The 19886-nt window shown below is 34.7% G+C and overlaps 3 protein-coding genes across 3 annotated transcripts; 2 read left to right on the top strand and 1 right to left on the bottom strand.

Moving 5' to 3' along the window:
* Positions 1 to 2597: 2597 nt before the first annotated feature.
* Positions 2598 to 3982, top strand: HELRODRAFT_190161 (hypothetical protein). Its single transcript, XM_009012774.1, has 2 exons — positions 2598 to 3777; positions 3809 to 3982. Exon 1 carries the CDS (start codon positions 2962 to 2964, stop codon positions 3226 to 3228), a length of 267 nt encoding a protein of 88 aa, XP_009011022.1. The 5' UTR covers positions 2598 to 2961; the 3' UTR covers positions 3229 to 3777; positions 3809 to 3982.
* Positions 3983 to 4758: 776 nt separating this feature from the next.
* Positions 4759 to 12363, top strand: HELRODRAFT_97005 (hypothetical protein). Its single transcript, XM_009012773.1, has 21 exons — positions 4759 to 4819; positions 5273 to 5362; positions 5501 to 5721; positions 5902 to 6104; positions 6241 to 6529; positions 6631 to 6795; positions 6932 to 7128; positions 7272 to 7391; positions 7579 to 7765; positions 7881 to 7995; positions 8183 to 8624; positions 8704 to 8804; positions 8934 to 9031; positions 9170 to 9300; positions 9441 to 9792; positions 9906 to 10124; positions 10300 to 10521; positions 10668 to 10828; positions 10982 to 11177; positions 11326 to 11810; positions 11880 to 12363. Exons 2-20 carry the CDS (start codon positions 5347 to 5349, stop codon positions 11413 to 11415), a joined length of 3525 nt encoding a protein of 1174 aa, XP_009011021.1. The 5' UTR covers positions 4759 to 4819; positions 5273 to 5346; the 3' UTR covers positions 11416 to 11810; positions 11880 to 12363.
* A 2147-nt stretch (positions 12364 to 14510) lies between these two features.
* HELRODRAFT_190158 (hypothetical protein) lies at positions 14511 to 19812 on the bottom strand. Its single transcript, XM_009012772.1, has 6 exons — positions 19719 to 19812; positions 18805 to 19256; positions 18580 to 18617; positions 16441 to 18414; positions 14935 to 15115; positions 14511 to 14913 (listed from the first exon to the last, which is right to left on the bottom strand). The coding sequence occupies exons 2-5, from the start codon at positions 19244 to 19246 to the stop codon at positions 15080 to 15082; spliced, it is 2490 nt and encodes an 829-aa protein (XP_009011020.1). The 5' UTR covers positions 19247 to 19256; positions 19719 to 19812; the 3' UTR covers positions 14511 to 14913; positions 14935 to 15079.
* Between the last annotated feature and the right edge of the window lie 74 nt (positions 19813 to 19886).

Genomic DNA, 19886 nt, shown 5'->3' with positions numbered 1-19886 from the left:
GGATGCTGATGATGATTCTAGATTTCAAGGTAACACCTTTTATTCATATCTTATTTTACACTCAATTGACTTGTTAACGAATTGTAATATGATTTTTATTCACGATTATTTATAATTGTGTGTGTGCGTGTGTGTGTAAGCGCGCGTGTGTGTGTGCGTGTGTGTGTGTGCGTGTGTGTGTGCGCGTGTGTGTGTGCGTGTGTGTGTGTGTACATGTACTATTAAGCGGCGATGAGGAAGATGATGATTGATATGAAACAATGTTTAATCTTCTTAAATTTCAATGCACCGAACTCTATGCTGATTTATGATAAACATTTATATACATACATACATACACGCACACACTGACGCACACTTATGCATACTCATCACACACACATACACACACACAGAGACACACACACATATTTAACAGCGTGATATGAACGGGATGAACAATGTTAACAGTACTAACTAATTAATAACATGTATTTATAAATAAGCAATAGAGCAACACGCACACACACACACACACACACACACAAGTGTATATATATATACACTTTTGATGTATCTTCATGAAAATTACTCTAACATTAATCATTATTATCGATGTAGTTACAAAAATTATTGTCGTTGTTGTTATTATTATTGTTGTTAATATATTTGTTACCATCTGAAACACTGCTGAATATTTATTTAATACTGGTTGATATTATTTGATTTTATTATTATTCCTTCAGAATGTATAACTATCATCATTATTATCTGTTGTTGTTGTTGTTGTTGTTAGTATTATTTGGTTGATTGATTAGTTGAATGATTAATTGATTGATTGGTTGGTTGATTATTAAGAGGATTGCTTCCCATGTAAGTGGCTGATATATGATTGATTGGTTAACAAATTGGCTGGTTGGTTGGTTGGTTGATTGGTTGGTTGGTTGATTGGTTGGTTGATTGATTGGATGGTTGATTGATTGGATGGTAGGTTAGTTGATTGGTTGGTTGGTTGATTGGTTGGTTGGTTGGATGGTAGGTTAGTTGATTGGTTGGTTGATTGATTGGTTTGAAGATTGTCTGGTGCTCGTTCTGACTAAACAGCGTCCGAAAAGCAATATTCGTCTCTCTAACACCTGTTCACGCACGCACATCTTCGACCTTCCTCTACCTTAATTTACAATGTTTCTATTTTTCGTTTTGGTCTGTATGCGTATGTATGTGTATGTGTGTGTGCGCGTGCGCGCGCGCGTGTGTGTACGTGTTTGTGTATGTATGTATGTGCGTATGCTGACGCGCGTGTGTGTTTTCATTTTTATTTGAAGTTATATGTAGCAGATCATTTTGACTTATTGTAAGAAAGCGCTGATGATGATGAGGATCATGATGATGAGGTAGGTAAAATGCTAATATATATGACGACGATGATGATAATAATAATAATAATAATGAAGATGATAGTTAATATATCTTATTTAGATATGCATGATATCAAAATTTAATGTGAAAATCTCTGATACCTGTATTGATATTGATATAAGGAGGTTTTTTCATTAGCGTGTATAGCTACAATATCAGCGATAATAAAATGTTATTAGTGGTTTATGGCTTTGGTTTTTTAAGTGATTGAATGAATGAATGAATGAATGAATAGATGGATGAATAGATGAATGATTGATTAAATGGATGTATGAAATATTGATTGAATGATTGATTGACTTTTATTGCTAATAGCGTTATTGTCGTTTCGTTTTATTCATTATAAATGTGGATGATAATATATTGCGTTATAATAAGTTATATAAAATAGTAAAATCTATACAGTTAATGATAAAAATACTGTCAATGATAATAATAATAATAATAATAATGGTATATATAGCTGCCAACAAAATGCATACATATGTACGTACGAACGTACACACACAAGCAGACGTACATGCAAACGTACATATATGTTAATATTAGTGATTGTAGTTTCGTTTAGATTTCTTTAATTTAAATTTTTACATTTTCATTACTTTCAAATGGATTATGCGTAAGATCTGTAATCCACAAATTACATTAATTAATTAATTAATTAATTAATTGTGGTAGCGTTGTGATAGTTCTTTTGAATGCTAGTATTAATATTACTTCGATCTATCCATACACCGTTTTTAATTGGAATAGATATGTAATGTGTACTCTCTTTATATAAATATTATATATATATATATATATATATATATATATATATATATATATATATATTGGATTAACACTGTCAAAAATGCAATTATTGGTGAAAATCACAGCATGTTCCGCGTTTGTTAGCTTCCTTTTTAGTTTTTCGATTTTTCTAACGGTAGATCGTAAATCATTGTCAAGTTTCTTGAGTTCAAAACCAAAATTTTTATTTATTTTAAGCGTGATAGGACATATAAGCTTGATAGAATTATTTTAAGCGTGATAGGACATATAAGCTTGATAGAACAGAAAAGCTTTTTCCGGTATTCCTATACTATCTTCGGTTCGTAGATAATGTATTATTAAGTGGCCGAATGCCCAAGTACATATATTCCGTGTCTCTACAATGTTAATTCTTTGTTTAATATGAATACTTGACGGTCATTTAGTTGGTTATTGCGATCTTCAACATTGTGTAATGTGACACTTTTGCGTATCGTCACCATCGGCGATTCCTCTGTTCCTAAATTTATAAGTAGGGAGGATTACATCTGCACGTTGTTGGACATTAAGCAATTCAGGGATTCCAACTGGACGTTGAATTTTTTTTTTGAACTCAAGAAACTTGACAAGGGTTTACGATCGATCCTACCTTTGGAAAAAGAGAAAAATTAAACATGAAGCTAACTAACGCGGAACATGCTGTGATTTTTATAATATATACATATATATATATATATGACTTAACTAGCTTTTTATTCTTAGTTAAGTTTATCTATTGTTGAAGCGTAACACATTACAAAGTAAAAATTTATGCATTTTTATATAATCACATATCTTAGTAATCTTAATACTAGTAAATTAAACGAAAATGATAATGAATTTTGTGATGATGATGGTGATCATATAGATGATTATGATAATGAGTGTGATGCTGAAGGTGATGAGGACGATGAAGATGAAAATGTTGATAAAGATAAAGGTGATATCTCTAACGTTTTAAAATTTATTTCTATCTTTTTGCTAATATCCACAAACTACTTTCTTTTTTACTTTTTTTGTAACAAAATAATAGTATAACATTACATTTAATTATAATGTAGCATGTGTAATATGAAGATATACCCATTCAGGGCTTGCGGGAGTCATCCAGGGGTCTGTTTTTGAGGCCCTGTGAAACTCTTAGGCCCATGCCAAACGACCTTCCTAGCCCACCGTCTTCAAGGGCCTGTACAATTATATTAATAGACTAAAATTTATTACTTATATAATATAAGTTATAATTATTAAAACGTCTTTATATGCGCTAAAATTTCTTTGACAGCGGGCTATTATACTAAGCCACCAAGTTTTTTTCATTGGTTTTTCTCGGTAGTTTGAAACACTTTTCTAGTTGTAATATTTAAACATAGTTTGTATCGTTTGTACCTTTTTCATTTAATAGACTTAATATTTGATTGGAATTTAAAATTTAATGCACACGCGGACGTGCATACATACTTGCACACATACGGGGTCTTTTCAGGAATTACAAATTATTTGTGAATTATTTTTATTCTGAAAACTATACATACACACACGCATATATATATATATATATATATATATATATATATATATAATAAATATGTTAAAAATTAATTTGTTAAAAATATTGATGAAATTTTTCCGACGCGTGTGTTGGTATAGATAGTTCTCATACATTTACATACATCAAATTAATCCGATTGTTAATTTTATATTAATTTCAGTTGCATGCACTGCGTTTTAAACCGAAAATTTATTTAATTGATTGGTTGAATTTTATTAAAAGTTTACTAAATTAACCTTTAAATCTATAAATATTGAAATTTATTTAGAATTTAAGCTAATATTGTTAGAAAATATGCGTTTATACAGTTTGTGATGTGCATATGGATGTGCGTTGTTACGCAATATCCACGTCATGAAATTTTTGTTTAAAAATTTTTGTTTAAAAATTGAACTATAGAACTAACCGAACTTTACGCCTAAAGTATCTGTGACATTATGTATTACTCATCTGTTTATAGCCTTTGTAGGTCACCTACGATTATTACTAGAGTGATTTTTTGTGAAAGTTTCGTTAACGAGTTAAAGCCTGTGACGTTGAATCTTCTCTTGTTTGTAGTTGAGTAAACTGGTGTAGCTTGCACAATTGTCATGTTATCGATATTCCGTAGGTTCGTAATTCATGATAGATAAACACAACAGCTTCAAACGATACGACAGAAAAGTTACAATAGCTTGATAGATAGATGGATGAATGGATGGATAGATAGATAGATAGATAGAGAGATAGATAGATAGATAGACAGACAGATAGATAAAATTCTCCATAAAAATATATATAGAAAGAAGGATAGGGAGGATAGGGTAGAAAAATTTAAATACATTATATATTTTATAAAAGATATGTGGATCGTCATCTACGCTTGCACCATAAACTTATTCTACATATATGCTTAGTTAAAATGGTTCTATTTATATGGTTAGACTACCTTGTACGTATAGTTAGCCATAGTTTAGTTTCCATGCCATGTTTACAACACAGTTTTACGATCTCAGCCTGTTTGCAGGTTGTAGTCAGGTTGTTGTTTGGTGAATATTTTATTGACGACTGTCTTAAAATTTTAAACAGTTCATTTTAAAGGTGAGTAAATATTTTAGTAAGAATAATTCATTGGGTTGGTTTGTATATTTTTAAATTTTGTATATTTTTAGGTTCGTTAGACACAGATAAATGAGATAGATGCTGAATAAAATAATGTGTACATTGTATTTCCAATGTATTGTATTGTAATCTGTAATTGTAATCACTAATTATTAGCAATGTGAATAAAAATAGTTAACTTATTATAAGTTCGCCGTTCACTAATGAATTATAGATTATAGAGTATTTGATGAAATAAGTAACAAATATTATTTATCTGTCTGTATGTTGTGTTCCTATTCTATGACATTTGTAATTAATTTGGTTGACATTATTTATATCAGGTTTCATAGTTGGGTCTGAGTATTACCTGGTTATTATGCATTAAGATTAAATTAATTAATATTAATTTAAATTGTTATATATAAATAATAAAATAAATTTGTTTGACAGGTGATCGTGTTTATATCCAAATCTAATTAGTCAGTTTTGGCAGTAGCTATACATCATATACATAGGAGACAAAGATGAGGAGCGAAGATGGTTAGTTTTTTTCGTTTTTACTTATATCACATATATAATATATGATATTGGGTATTTGAAATTGAAATTCATATTTCAGACATGTTTAGTATTATTATATATTATTTAAATAAAATAATAATTTATATATCCTATCAGTTGATATAGATGATGAAGGTGATGAGCTTACATCAGAACTCTGGCAGGAGGCTTGTTGGATCGTTATAAGTTCATATTTTGATGAGAAGGGTCTGGTTAGGCAGCAGTTGGATTCCTTTGATGAATTCATTCAGATGTCTGTCCAGAGAATTGTTGAGGACACTCCGCAGATCGACTTGCAGGCCGAAGCACAACATACCAGTGGCAACATTGAAAATCCGGTTTGCATTTCTCTCATCTTTGTTTATTATATGATTTTTAAATTTACTTAAATATTTTGTATTATTCTCAACTTTTCGTCATATCAATATATTTTTATTATTACATTTTTTTAAATATTGGCAAATTTTAATTTTTATGACAAAAAATTTATTTTAATTAAAAATAACTACCAATTGTAGCCACACTACCAATTGAAGTTTGAGCAAATTTACTTATCAAAACCAACGCACTGGGAGAAAGATGGCGCTCCTAGTCCAATGATGCCCAACGAAGCTCGTCTTCGTAACCTTACATACTCGGCCCCCCTCTATGTCGACATTACAAAAAAAGTCATTAGGGATGGAGAAGAACCAGTCGTTACAAATCATCAGAAAACTTTCATTGGTTAGGTTTGATATTTTTTTGTCAAAAAAAATAATTTATAAAATAAATTTTTTTTTTTCATTATAATTGTTAAAAATACTAATGCTAGTATGATAATTATTATATCAAATATTAATAACTTTAAAACATTTTCCAGGTAAAATCCCCATAATGTTGCGATCCACGTACTGCTTGCTTAGTGGATTGACGGATCGTGATTTGACAGAATTAAATGAATGTCCACTCGACCCCGGGGGCTATTTCATCATCAACGGTTCCGAAAAGGTTCTCATCGCCCAGGAGAAGATGGCCACCAACACAGTGTATGTTTTCAGTCAGAAAGATTCTAAATATGCCTATAAAACCGAATTGAGATCGTGTCTGGAACATTCCTCGAGGCCGTCCAGCACCATGTGGGTCAATATGATGGCCAGAGCAGGAAGTGTAAGTCATGATGATGATGCTGGGATGATGGTGGCAATTGTTGTCACCTTACGTTATCTTATGTTATAATGGCTTTTTGTATAACCATTTTCATTTTTCAGGGTGCCAAAAAAGTGGGCATTGGCCAGAGGATAGTAGCTCTCCTCCCATACATCAAACAGGAAGTTCCCATCATTATTGTCTTTAGGGCTCTGGGATTTGTATCCGACAGAGATATCCTTGAACATATCATCTACGATTTTGATGATCCTGAGATGATGGAGATGGTGGGTTTCATTGGGATTATGGATTATGATTATAATGCATTATGACGATGATGATAATAAAAGTATTTCCAACAATCAGATAAGTCAAATAAATTTTATATGACGAATTAAATTTCATATTCATAACAAATCTCAGGTCAAACCATCGATAGATGAGGCATTCTGTGTCCAGGATCAGCCGGTGGCCTTGAACTTTATTGGAGGGAGGGGGTCGAGACCTGGGGTGACCAGGGAGAAGAGGATCAAGTACGCTAAGGAGATTCTCCAAAAAGAGATGTTGCCGCATGTCGGTATCAGTGACTTTTGCGAAACCAGGAAGGCATACTTTCTTGGGTTAGTTGATGATTGGCTGGTTTAATGAGTGAGTGAATGAACGAAGGAAGGAAGAAGAAAGAAAGGAATGAATGTTATTATTTCATAACAGCACTATAAAAAAAATTATCAATCTAACATTAAATTGCATCTTTCCCCCACAGTTACATGGTGCATCGTTTGCTGTTGGCAGCACTAGGCAGAAGAGAAGTTGATGACAGAGATCACTATGGAAACAAGAGATTAGATCTCGCCGGACCCCTTCTTGCTTATCTCTTCAGAGGGTATGCATTTTTTCTTTTTCTCCTGTTACTCTCTCTCTCTCTCTCTTTCTCTCCCTCTCTCTCTCTCTCTCTCTCTCTCTCTCTCTCTCTCTCTCTCTCTCTCTCTCTCTCTCTCTCTTTTAAACCTCTCTATCTCTGTCTGGAACTTTTGTCACTAACACATTTCTATCATTGTAACATCAAACAGGCTATTCAGAAATCTTTCCAAAGAGATCAGACTGTATGCTCAGAAGTTTATAGACCGTGGTAAAGACTTCAACCTTGAACTTGCTATAAAAACTCGAACAATCACCGATGGCCTCAAGTATTCGCTGGCAACAGGAAATTGGGGCGATCAGAAAAAGGCTCACCAGGCAAGGGCCGGTGTTTCTCAGGTTTGTATTGTTGTTGTTGTTGCTGCTGCTGCTGTTGTGTTTTTTTTCTACGTGTTTTTCTGTGTGTGTGTTTTAATATTAACATGATGGTAAAATTGAATTGAATTGCTTGCAGGTACTGAATAGGCTGACATTCGCATCCACGCTCTCACATCTAAGAAGGTTGAACTCTCCAATTGGCAGAGACGGAAAGCTGGCGAGACCTAGGCAACTTCACAATACTCTGTGGGGTTAGTTTTGCTGCTATGCTGTTTCATATTTTGCAAGTAGTTGTGAAAATGTTTCAATTTTAAACCAAGTTTGATTCGTGATGCATAAAAACTTTTTCATGGATTTTGTTAAATTTAAATTTAATTTGATAAATTCATTCATAAATTGGCCATATTTATTCTTCACAATCCATGACACAACCCACAGGCATGATCTGTCCGGCCGAAACCCCAGAAGGATGCGCAGTTGGCTTGGTAAAGAACCTCGCCCTCATGGCTTACATATCTGTCGGCTCTCAACCATCCCCCATACTCGAGTTTCTGGAGGAGTGGAGCATGGAGAATCTGGAAGAGATTTCTCCCTCTGCTATCATGGATGCTACCAAAATTTTCGTCAACGGATGCTGGGTGGGCATTCACAGGGACCCAGAACAACTAATGAACACTCTGAAGAAACTTCGTCGTCAGATGGATATCATCGTATCCGAGGTATCCATGATTCGGGATATCAGGGATAGAGAGATTAGGATATACACTGATGCCGGCAGGATATGCAGGCCTTTGCTCATTGTCGAGAATCAAAAACTTCTACTCAAGAAACGACATATCGATCTACTGAAGGAGAGAGAGTACAACAATTATAGGCGAGTGTCTGTGTATACGTGTGCGTGTTTGTGTGTGTGTGTGTAAAAGGATAATAATATTGACAAATTTATGGATGATCAACAGTTGGCAAGATTTGGTGGCGAATGGAGTAGTGGAGTACATTGATACGATGGAAGAAGAAACTGTCATGCTGGCTATGACTCCTGAAGAACTTGTCGAGAAAGGTGGGTCACTCTTATGAGCGAGACGACTAAAATGATGATGGCAATGACGTCATGAGTAAGATGATCAAAATGATGGTAATGGTTTAACGATGATATTGTTCACAATGAAAAAAAAAACCACAACGACAGGTGTTTTGTACTGCACAACGTACACGCACTGCGAAATTCATCCATCGATGATACTTGGTGTTTGCGCCTCCATCATACCATTCCCAGATCACAACCAGGTTACTTGCTACATCTCTCACATAATTCCTTTTATTGTCCTTCGCCATTGTCATATTCATTATTACGTCACCGTTATGACGTCATCATATCGTCCATTACTAGCTACATCACTAACTACACATTATTATGATTGACAGTCACCACGTAACACCTACCAATCCGCTATGGGCAAGCAAGCCATGGGTGTCTACATTACAAACTACCACGTCAGGATGGATACATTGGCCCACGTTCTCTTTTATCCTCAGAAGCCCCTCGTCACTACAAGGTCCGTCGATTGAGTGTTTGATGGATCGATTGTTGGTTTGTTGGATTGAAATGTTGGTTGGTTGGTTGGTTGATTGATTGATTGGTTGATTGATTGATTAATTGAATTCAAGGCCACCTATCATCCATCTTCCCACACAGATCGATGGAGTACCTGAGGTTCAGAGAGCTACCCGCTGGCATCAACAGCATCACAGCCATTGCCTCGTACACTGGATACAATCAGGAAGATTCAATCATCATGAACGAGTCAGCTGTCGATCGCGGGTTTTTCCGATCAGTTTTTTATAGATCGTACAAGGACGCCGAATCAAAGAAGGGGTTCGATCAGGAGGAGGTGTTTGAGAAACCTGATAGATCTTACGTGCAAGGCATGAGGAATGCATCTTACGATAAGCTGGACGATGATGGCATCATATCACCGGGTATCAGAGTATCTGGAGATGATGCTCTCATTGGTAAGACTATCACACTGCCTGAAAATGAAGACGAGGTTTGTTGTTGTTGTCGTCGTTGTTGTTGTTCTTCTTGTTGTTGTTGTCGTTGTTATTGTTATGGTGGTGGTGTTATGCTGTTGTTTTAAACAATTTGAGATGAAACTTTTAGCTCGAGGGCCAAGCGAGGAGGTACACGAAACGAGACAACAGTGTCTTCATGAGAAAAAGTGAAACAGGAGTGGTGGATCAGGTGATGCTGACGATCAACCAGGATGGCTACAAGTTCTGCAAGATCCGTGTCAGGACCATCAAGACGCCGCAGATTGGCGACAAGTTCGCCAGTCGCCACGGTCAGAAAGGAACTTGTGGCATGAGATACAGACAAGAAGTGAGTATCGATGATGTTTGTTTGTTTGATTGTTTGATTAGTGGTTTGTTTGATTGGTGGTTTTGTTTGATTGGTGGTTTGTTTGATTGGTTGTTTGTCACAAGTAGCCAATGTCGGCTGTATGACTTTCATCTTTTGATAGATACACATTAATATTACCCCCGCCCCAATTTAGGATATGCCATTTACAGCAGAGGGCATCAGCCCGGACATCATCATCAACCCTCACGCCATTCCTTCTCGTATGACGATTGGTCACTTGATTGAGTGCCTGCAGGGTAAGGTGGCGGCCAATAGGGGTGAGATAGCTGACGCCACCCCATTCAATGATACCGTCAATGTCAGGAAGATATCCGATGTTCTCAAGGAGTATGGGTATCATATGCACGGAAATGAGGTCTGTCGTTCGTTTGTTCGCTGTTCATTCTTGAATTGAAAATATTTACTTGTTACAATGTTACAGAAAATGCTTTTTGTTAATTTTTGAATTAAAAGTATGTTCGTAGTATAATGTTATAAAAAATTCCAATTCATTAATTGCAGGTCCTCTACAACGGTCACACCGGTCGCAAGATGGTTTCTCAGATATTCATCGGACCAACGTACTACCAGAGGTTGAAGCATATGGTGGACGACAAGATACATTCAAGGGCCAGAGGTCCAGTGCAGATTTTAAACAGGCAGCCTATGGAGGGTAGATCAAGGTCGGTTGGTTTGTTGCTCGATTTGTGATTGGCTGGCTTGTTGATTTGGGTTGGATTGTGATTGAGTTGGTTGTTTGGTTGGTTTACGATAATATATATCATTATAATTCATGCTTAACCAACCTTTTATTATGATTAACATTCCTTGAACAGAGATGGTGGGCTACGTTTCGGCGAGATGGAGCGTGATTGTCAGATTGCACATGGGGCTGCACAGTTCTTGAAGGAAAGGTTGTTCGAGGTCTCCGACCCCTACCCTGTGCACGTCTGTAACCTCTGTGGTCTCATCTGCATTGCCAACCTCAGGAATCAGAATTTTGAGTGCAGAGGATGTAAGAATAAGACGCAGGTTTGTGGCTAATTCTATTTTGTTTCTATTTTACCATCACCTCTATCATCACGGTCATCATCACCACAACTTTCATCATTATCATAATCTCCACGTCGCCACACACACACACACACACACACACACACACACACACACACACACACAGATATCTCAGATCCGGATGCCGTATGCGTGCAAGCTTCTCTTCCAGGAGCTCATGTCAATGAGTATTGCCCCGCGAATGATGGTCACGTGAATGATGACGTAATGATGGTGATGGAGAGAAGGATGATGGGATGAGTGATGACGAACGAATGAATTTTATTTTATGTTAAATAAGAGAAAAGGACACATTTCATATAAACAAATTACAAACATATACCGACTGCGTTTCGCTCTTATTTTTGTTTGACTGAATATCTTATTTTATTCGACTGAAAATATAATCATTTTTTTCTGTCTTACTAACATTTTTATATTAAAAAGCGAGTTGTTCAATTCAAGATGTAGAAAAATAGAAAAACGCGTCTGACGGATTCGAACACGACATTCAAAAAAATTTAAAAAATATTTTTATATAAAAGCGGATTTGGCACGCGAAAAACAGATTATTCATAAAGATTTTAAAGATCATTTCGTATATCTTATATATCTATCTTGTATATCTTATGTATCTCGTATATCCTATTTTATCGTATATTTATCTCGTATATCTATCTTGTATATCTTATGTGTGTAGAAGAGTAATAAGCTAATTCAAACACATTCATATTATGCCCAAGATGATTTGTCTTCATGCAGTTATGTTATATCGGCTTGTTCGCTTTCCTTCACGGTGTTATCGGTGTTGCTGTGATGTATATCATCATTTTTAGTGTCATCATTGTCAGTGTTGCCATTGTTAGTATCGTCATTGTTGATGTCGTCTGATCGAGCAAAAACTTCGTTGGAATGATGCACTTTCATACGATGACGACGATGGTGAATCTTTTTGTGGCACTGTCGACAATGATGATGATGATGACGACGACGAATATGATGTTGATGAACTGGTGGCAAGTTCTCCGTCGAATTTGTCGTCGTATCGAACGATGACGTCATCGTGACGTAACGTCCATCATCGCATTGACTACCGCTGTTGCTATTGTTTTCTAGTAGCTCACTGCCTCTAATTTTTCGCTTGCGAATTACTTTCATTAAGAAGTTATCGCCAGCGTAGAACTTTTTTTTTTTGTCGTTGGATTTGTTGCTTGTCAAATTGTCCAATTCGTAGTCGCGATTTTTTCCGTTACCGTCGCTTTCCTTTAATGTATCGCGATCGCGATCATAATTATTCAAGCTTTGGTCGTCCGTTTCACGACGATTCGACACGTCAACGTCGTCATCTACACTTTGTTTGTGGCAGTCGGTGGTGTCGTCGTCGCTGCTGTCTTCGTTGCTTTGTATGCTACTTGCATCTCGAACTGCTTTTTTTGGATGTTTTCCTTTTTTCCTGAAGTGAATAAAAGTTGAAATTCCACAATTTGTAAATTTTAAATTCTCAAACTCGTTAACCTCAAGTTTCCAAATCTCTAGTGAAGTTTATAAGATTGAAAGAAACAAACAAAAAACATCAGCAGGCACCTCAACTTCCTCCTCCTCTTCACCCACTCATCCATGCTTCCATTCTCGGTAACGACTTTCATCACGTGGCACCTCAGCTTGTGTCGGAATGCATAAACGTTCAACCTCCTACTCGCCTTTCCAGGCTTGCACGACGTTCGCATTTGCTGCTGCCGATGGCGATAGAGTGCGAAACTGCAGAGGAGCAAGAAGGCGTTTATGAGGAAGACCAATGAGAATATCAGGCCGAATGCTGTGTAATCTGCAGATGTAAATCACTCGATGTATTGTTAATGATTTAAGAAGTTTTTGAACGAAACGACACAATTTTATTCAATTATAAAAATTGCGAGAGAAAATACTGTTACAGAGTTGACTAGAGTAAAATTTTAAGAATTAATCAAATCCGCTTGTCGATAGCTACACATTTATAAGCATCAGATTTTACGCTGCATCTAGCCAACTAACTCACCAGTAGAGATAGCCTCGCAGCACGTGATCTTATCGAGACAGGTGACGTCATAATTTAAGGCTTTTGCCCTGTAGCCAGGTAGGCAGTAGCACGTGGATTGGTTGGTTTGCTGGCTCCTCTCAACTATACCGTGCTCGATTCGCAACAGTTGCGAACAGTTCCCTGCGTCATCTAGAAATCAATTGGGAACGAATTATTAACAGTAGCAACAGTTACCACTCAAAATACCCAAATAGCCCCCTACAGTACAAAAAACAAATACGTCATTGCCATTTCATATTCACAAATCAAACCAACGACAACAATCAACATACCTGATGCAGTATCATTCAATAATAATAGTTCGTTTGTCATATTCCATTGAAGTGAGGCCATAATTAATATCAATTAGAGTTAGCTACTCTACCAAAATTGACATATTTGAAAAATTGTCTTAATTTATATAAAAAACAAACATTAATACAGAACTATAAATTTATTTTTGTTACGTTTTAATAAATAAATATCTCAAAATTAAGAATTTTTGTTACGTTTTAATAAATAAATATCTCAAATTTACGAATTTCACAAAATATCATTCGTCATTAGTGTAGAAACCGCTCGTCAAATTTTTGCATTATATATACACGAATATATATATATATATATATATATATATATATATATATATATATATATTATCAACAATTTATTAAGCGCATTATGCAAGTATGCATGCATACTTATGCTTAAATACACATACACTCACGCATAATTAAACGAGTAAATGGTTTTTAAATGCTATCTTTGTTGAGCAACAACAATTGCTCAGTTTGAAAGTCATTAAAAAAATTCTAATCTACGAGTCTTTCTAATTGGGAAACAAAGAAGCATAAAAGCATACTGGAAAGTACAAACAAATACCAAAAAGATACAAAGAAATAAGATACATACATGTATATGATAGTACATAGGCATGCGTGTGTATGTATGTACATCAAGGTGTGTATAATTTATCGCGGTACCATAGTAAACGAAGATGAATATAATTGCCACTAATATTTTTATAATTATTATTATTGCTATTATCTCTAGAATAGTTCATATAACAATTGTTTGCATTGTCGTTACTCCTGTGCTGTTATTATTGTTTCTTTTTTTCAACGTGCAAATGGAAAGAGAGTATTGATCTAACGTACGTACATGTACAACACGTATAACAATTGTTTTAATTTCAGCGCTATATAAGTGGATATACACACACACACACATGTATATTTAAGCAAATTCCACACAGGCACCTTTAAAAAATACTATATTATATTCGTTACGAGTTAATAGAAACCGAATCAAGATGATGTTTCAATTGAAATAATTAGTTTCTTTTGAATACTTCATGCTAACATGTGTATGCATGTATATATGTACACATGTGTGTGTGTGTGTATGCATGTACGTATGTGTGTAAATAATGATTTTTGTATCAATAAGGCAATGATGATTATCGAATTCCTTTAAAACGAACAGTAATGACGACTAATCACATTAAAAGCAATTTATGACAAAAATTATTCATTTATAGTGAAGAAGTTAAATAAATATCGATATAAAAAGAACGCGACACGATAATGAAGGTTTATAATGAACCGCATTCTAGATTTAAACAATTAATTAATGTAATGGTATATGTCATCAATCAAACAATCAACTAGGTAATCAATCAATCAATCAGTCAGTCAGTCAATCAATCAGTAGTCGAGCGATCAATCAAATAACTAATCCCCCAATACACCTTTCGGTCGTTCATTCACTCAAAACTGTATTGAATTCAGCAAAGGAACGAGCCAACGCGTAGTACACATCTCAATCAAGCAGCGTCCTCATCTTCTATTGGGACGAAATGCTGCAGTCATAAATAATTATACACTATCATAATTTCGTATTTAATAAATTAATCACATAATCGCTTAATTACTTTCATTACCTATTAAAAATAACAGCCAAAATTATTATCTAAGAGACAAACATCTGCCAAAACTATTTTCTTTCCTTAACAGCAGAATGGGAATAAATAATAGTTATAGATCTTAAAATGCGATCTAACAAAACTTAAAGGGCGAAATTATAAATAGTCTTATAATTACGATAATTATAACTACTATAATAATTATAAAAATAATTATTATTAATACTACTACTACTGCTGCTATAATAAAAATTACCAGGGCTGTGACAAGACAGTAATTTTTAAAAACAAGACGAGACAATGAGATCTCAAGACAAGATCGAGACATTCAAAGAGCAGGTCTCGAGACATCCGAGGACAAGGCAAGAAATTCGAGGCAAAAACGAGACGTCAAAATTTTAAAAAAATCAATCAAAAATTTAAAAAAAAAATCAGATTTGTGTTGGATTTTTATAATCAAAGTTGAATATATATATATTTATTCAAGCATATATCTGCGTGTGTTTGTGTGCATGTATTCTTATATACGCGCGTGGACATTATATGCGCCAGTACAAACTATACCTTTGTTAACTCGTGAAAACGTAAAAATGCACATTAGCCAATGAACGTTTTAGATGAAAGATGATTTGAAGCGTGAAGAATTACGATTGTTTCACTTGGACCATCTGACTGTCTCGACTATGCCGTAATTACTTTTAAATTAACATAACCAGACATTAACACAAAGCACTATAAATGAAAAATTTGTTTTCCTAAAAAATGTCAACATGTGGTGCGTGCCTGCATATTCACACATGTTAATAATATATATAAATGTTATATAAAAATGTTTTAATGTGTGTTTATAGATAAGCTCATCAAAAATGATTCGAAACATTTTGTGTATAAAAATTATTTCCTATCTGCGCTTGTTTTTAAGACGTATTCAATCAATCTTCGTTTTGCGTCCAGAGACCCGGTTCCCCGAGGTAGGACGTTGTTTTCTTTGCCATCAACTTTTTTTCAACTTTTTTATTAAGCATATCCTAAACTTTAACTTTTTTAACTTAATAACTTTTTTATTCAACTTAAGGCGTATTAAGCCAGTAAAAAAACGAGACAAAGGCTGACATCGTTTTAAAACGAGACGAGACAAAGTCGAGCCTAAAATTTTTGCGTCTCGAGGCAAGATCAAAACAGTATAAAGCTCGTCTCGAGACGAGATATTGTCCCTCGAGACGTCACAGCCCTGATAATTACTATTACTAATTCTTTCTAACTTTTTCATCGCCGTAGTAAAATCCTTTGGCCACTGGATCATCAGCCCGATCGTAAAGTTTACTTTCAACCATAGTGATGGGCGTCGATCCGGAGGCAACATGTCCAGGAGTCCCGCCGACGTTTGGTGGGAGCAAATTTTTGAGATGTTTCCTGACTGAGCGATCCAGTGAAGAATCAGATGTTTGTGGACTAGGGAATTTTTTCGGGGTGTCACAGACATCGTTGTCACTTCTTTTTATAGTAACTTCACTTACACACATCATGTTAGAATCATCAGTATCCTTGCTACAATTGAACGAGTCATCACCATCATCATCACAGGCATTATTAACGACTACTTTTTTATCTTTGGTTGCGACATCAGGTTTATTTTCTTTGTCGCCATGATCGTCACCACCGTCACCGTCATCTCCATCCCCATTGAAAATGTTACCAAGAATATTGTCCTCGTCGCCATTGAAGATATCGAGCGTTCTTTTGACATCAATATTTATCCTTATACCACCGTTAAGTCTACGGTAAGATACGACGTCATCACCATCATTATTATTAATTTTCTTGACGTCATCATTAGAATTATAATCACCACGATCAAAATGGGCACCTCTAGTTTTATCCTGGAAGCATCTCACTTTGGGTTTTTTGATTTTTCTACGTTTTTGTGCTTTGACGATACATTTTATGAAAAAAGCCAACGTATCATCGTCACTATCTTCATCATAATCATCACCACCATCGTCGTCGTCTTCACCAGTAAAAATATTATCAAGATTGCTAGCCAAAGTTTTACGGCGCCCATCCTTATTTGCGCGGTTAAAAGAGCGATAAGAACTACCTTGCTTGGAATGATTAAAATTAGCATTTTCATCATCACAGTAGCCAGCGTGATCAAGGATCTCAGATACGATATCGTCAGGGTCATCATCATGATCACTGTCTTCATTGCCATCGCCACTCAAAATGTTTCTAATAATTATAAGTAATGAATTCTGTACTGAGAACTCCAAACCAGCCAAGGATCGTTTTAAATTGAAGAAATCTTTCAAGAGGTGTTCCACATGTTGAAGAAGACTATTGAAAATAACGACCCTCGAGGGAATATAATCAGGATCCTCAAAGTTATTATTATTCCTATTATTATTCCCATCATCGTTATTGCTCCCACTATTGTCATTCTTCCTATTGTATTTTTTTCTAGCATTATAAATATCTGTTTTGAGCACTCTTCCTAATTCTTTGTGTACACCATTTGCCAAATGTCTGATGGAGCTAGCTATTTTGATGTGCTTGTCAAAACAGCTGATCAATTTCTCAAACTCCCGAGTAGTCTCGTCAGCTAGATGTTTCGCATTCGACTTGGGATAGGAAACGTTTCTGTAATTTTTAAAACTACCATTATTATCATCGCTCATGTCACTGTCTGATGTTTTTATTCTGACGTTATTCACTTTTTTCATGTCCTTTTTAAAATGACTTTCACCAATTCGTAACTTTGTCATCGAATTATCATCTCCTATGGATAACCTTTCAGTTGATTCAATTAAATTATCCATGCAACTGTTCGGCGGGCTTTCCATATTCTTTCGTTTCCCTTTTCCGTTATTAGTGATATATGTAGGACTACTGCAACGAAGATGTATCTTTGTCTTCTTAGCATCACCATTATTATTTCTATTTATATTTTTATTACAATTACTATTAATATTTTTATTATTTTTATCACCAAGATGAGCAGATAAACTCCATTTTGCTGGGCCACCATGCTTTGTATTTGAAACTTGTTTTTTGCCAGTTTCAATGGAGCTTATCACCTTATTATTATAATTTATTTTATTCATATTATTATGACTCCTATTCTTATTATTATTCTTATTGTTATTACTATTATTATTGCTGCTGCTGTTGTTGCAAGCATTGGAATCATCATCCTCATTGAAATTCAAGACTTTCTTTAAGTCTGCTACATCCGGGTACTAGAAAAAAATAATATTTATTTTGAAAAATTAAAATAATTAAAATGCAAATAAAGTAAGTATAGAAATATAAATGAACATATACACAAACTAACTTTTAAATTAAAACTAATTAATTTTATAATTTTGAATAAATTATGTTGAAATAAAAAAAAAAGATTTTGCCTCTGTAGGTGAGGAGCAGTCTTTGAAAGAAAACTTCGCTGTCAAGGTTTAAATCAAAAAATTAATTAATTAATATGGGATTTAAATATTCAATTAAAATATAATTATTTTTACAGACTCATATGTAATGTAAGAAAAATTAAAAATTTTTAGGAGAAAAAAGATGAAAACATCTAAAAACTTTTATATTTATGAGTAAAAAATGATAAAAACTGCATCTTCAACCTTGACAAGTTTTTGAAACAGATCTAATAGTTCTATGCTTTCTGCCTATACTGTTTGGCATGCGTGGTGTTTCCTTTATGTCATTTGATGCATACCCCATAGTTCGTGGGGCATATTTTTTCACAACACAAGTCATAGATGACTTGATGTCATTGTTGTTGGTGGTGCTAATTGGCACCCTCATGGGAGCCTTTAATGTTTTCTTGACAGTGCTGATGGCAATGGGGATATCTTCAGATTTTACTATGGGGACTCTCCCTGGAGGCGGAATAAACCGAGATGTTGATGCCTGTGCTTGATCTGTGGTCGCCCCATTTACTGTATCGGCCTTGCTAGCAGCAGAACCAAAGTAGATCAACTTTTTAGTGCTGAGATCAAACCTAGCCGGCAGACGAGGGGGGCGAGATGTGCTACTGCTGGGGTCAACTGCATTTGCATCCATCTAATGAATCCTAGAATCAGAATCCAATTTTTGTAATTTGTTATATTATAATTTAAATTATATAATCTATAATCTTGGTGTAATTGTAATGCAACAATATTCTGGCTTTAATTTATTTGTTAAAATATAATTAGCATTAGATTACCATTACCTGCAACTAAAATACAAAAAAATCAAACATCTGCCACATCAGGAATTCTAATTTAATATATTATAAGATAGAGGTCGGTGTTGTTGTGCTCAGTGTTGCATGTTACTGTTAGGTTAGTCAGTTGGTGTGTTACTGTTAGAGTTTAACAGTTAGACTGTTAGAAGTTGGTTAGACTCTCTGTTACAGTTAGTTGGAGCAGAGTGTTTGTTAGATGTGTTGTGTAGAAAGTAAAAAAAGTTAAAATAGTAATTTTCTGAGACAAGAAAAACCAAAATAAATGAAATTCTAATAAAATATTTGTAAAAAAAAACATTTGCTTACGTTGTCAAATTTCAAAATGTTTAATTAACTGAGAACTTTTAAAAAGGATTTTGACGAAGCAAATTTATAAAATTGAAAATGCCTCCATTTAAATGAATAGAGATGGGCGGGCAAGTCACAAAAAAGGTGCGAGTAATGTTCGAGTTAGTGACAGATTTCCTTGCGAGT

Source organism: Helobdella robusta, assembly GCF_000326865.2.
Source record: "Helobdella robusta unplaced genomic scaffold HELROscaffold_11, whole genome shotgun sequence".
Taxonomy (NCBI): domain Eukaryota; kingdom Metazoa; phylum Annelida; class Clitellata; order Rhynchobdellida; family Glossiphoniidae; genus Helobdella; species Helobdella robusta.
Note: the sequence above shows the minus strand (reverse complement) of the source record. Positions and strands in the feature narration are given on the sequence as shown.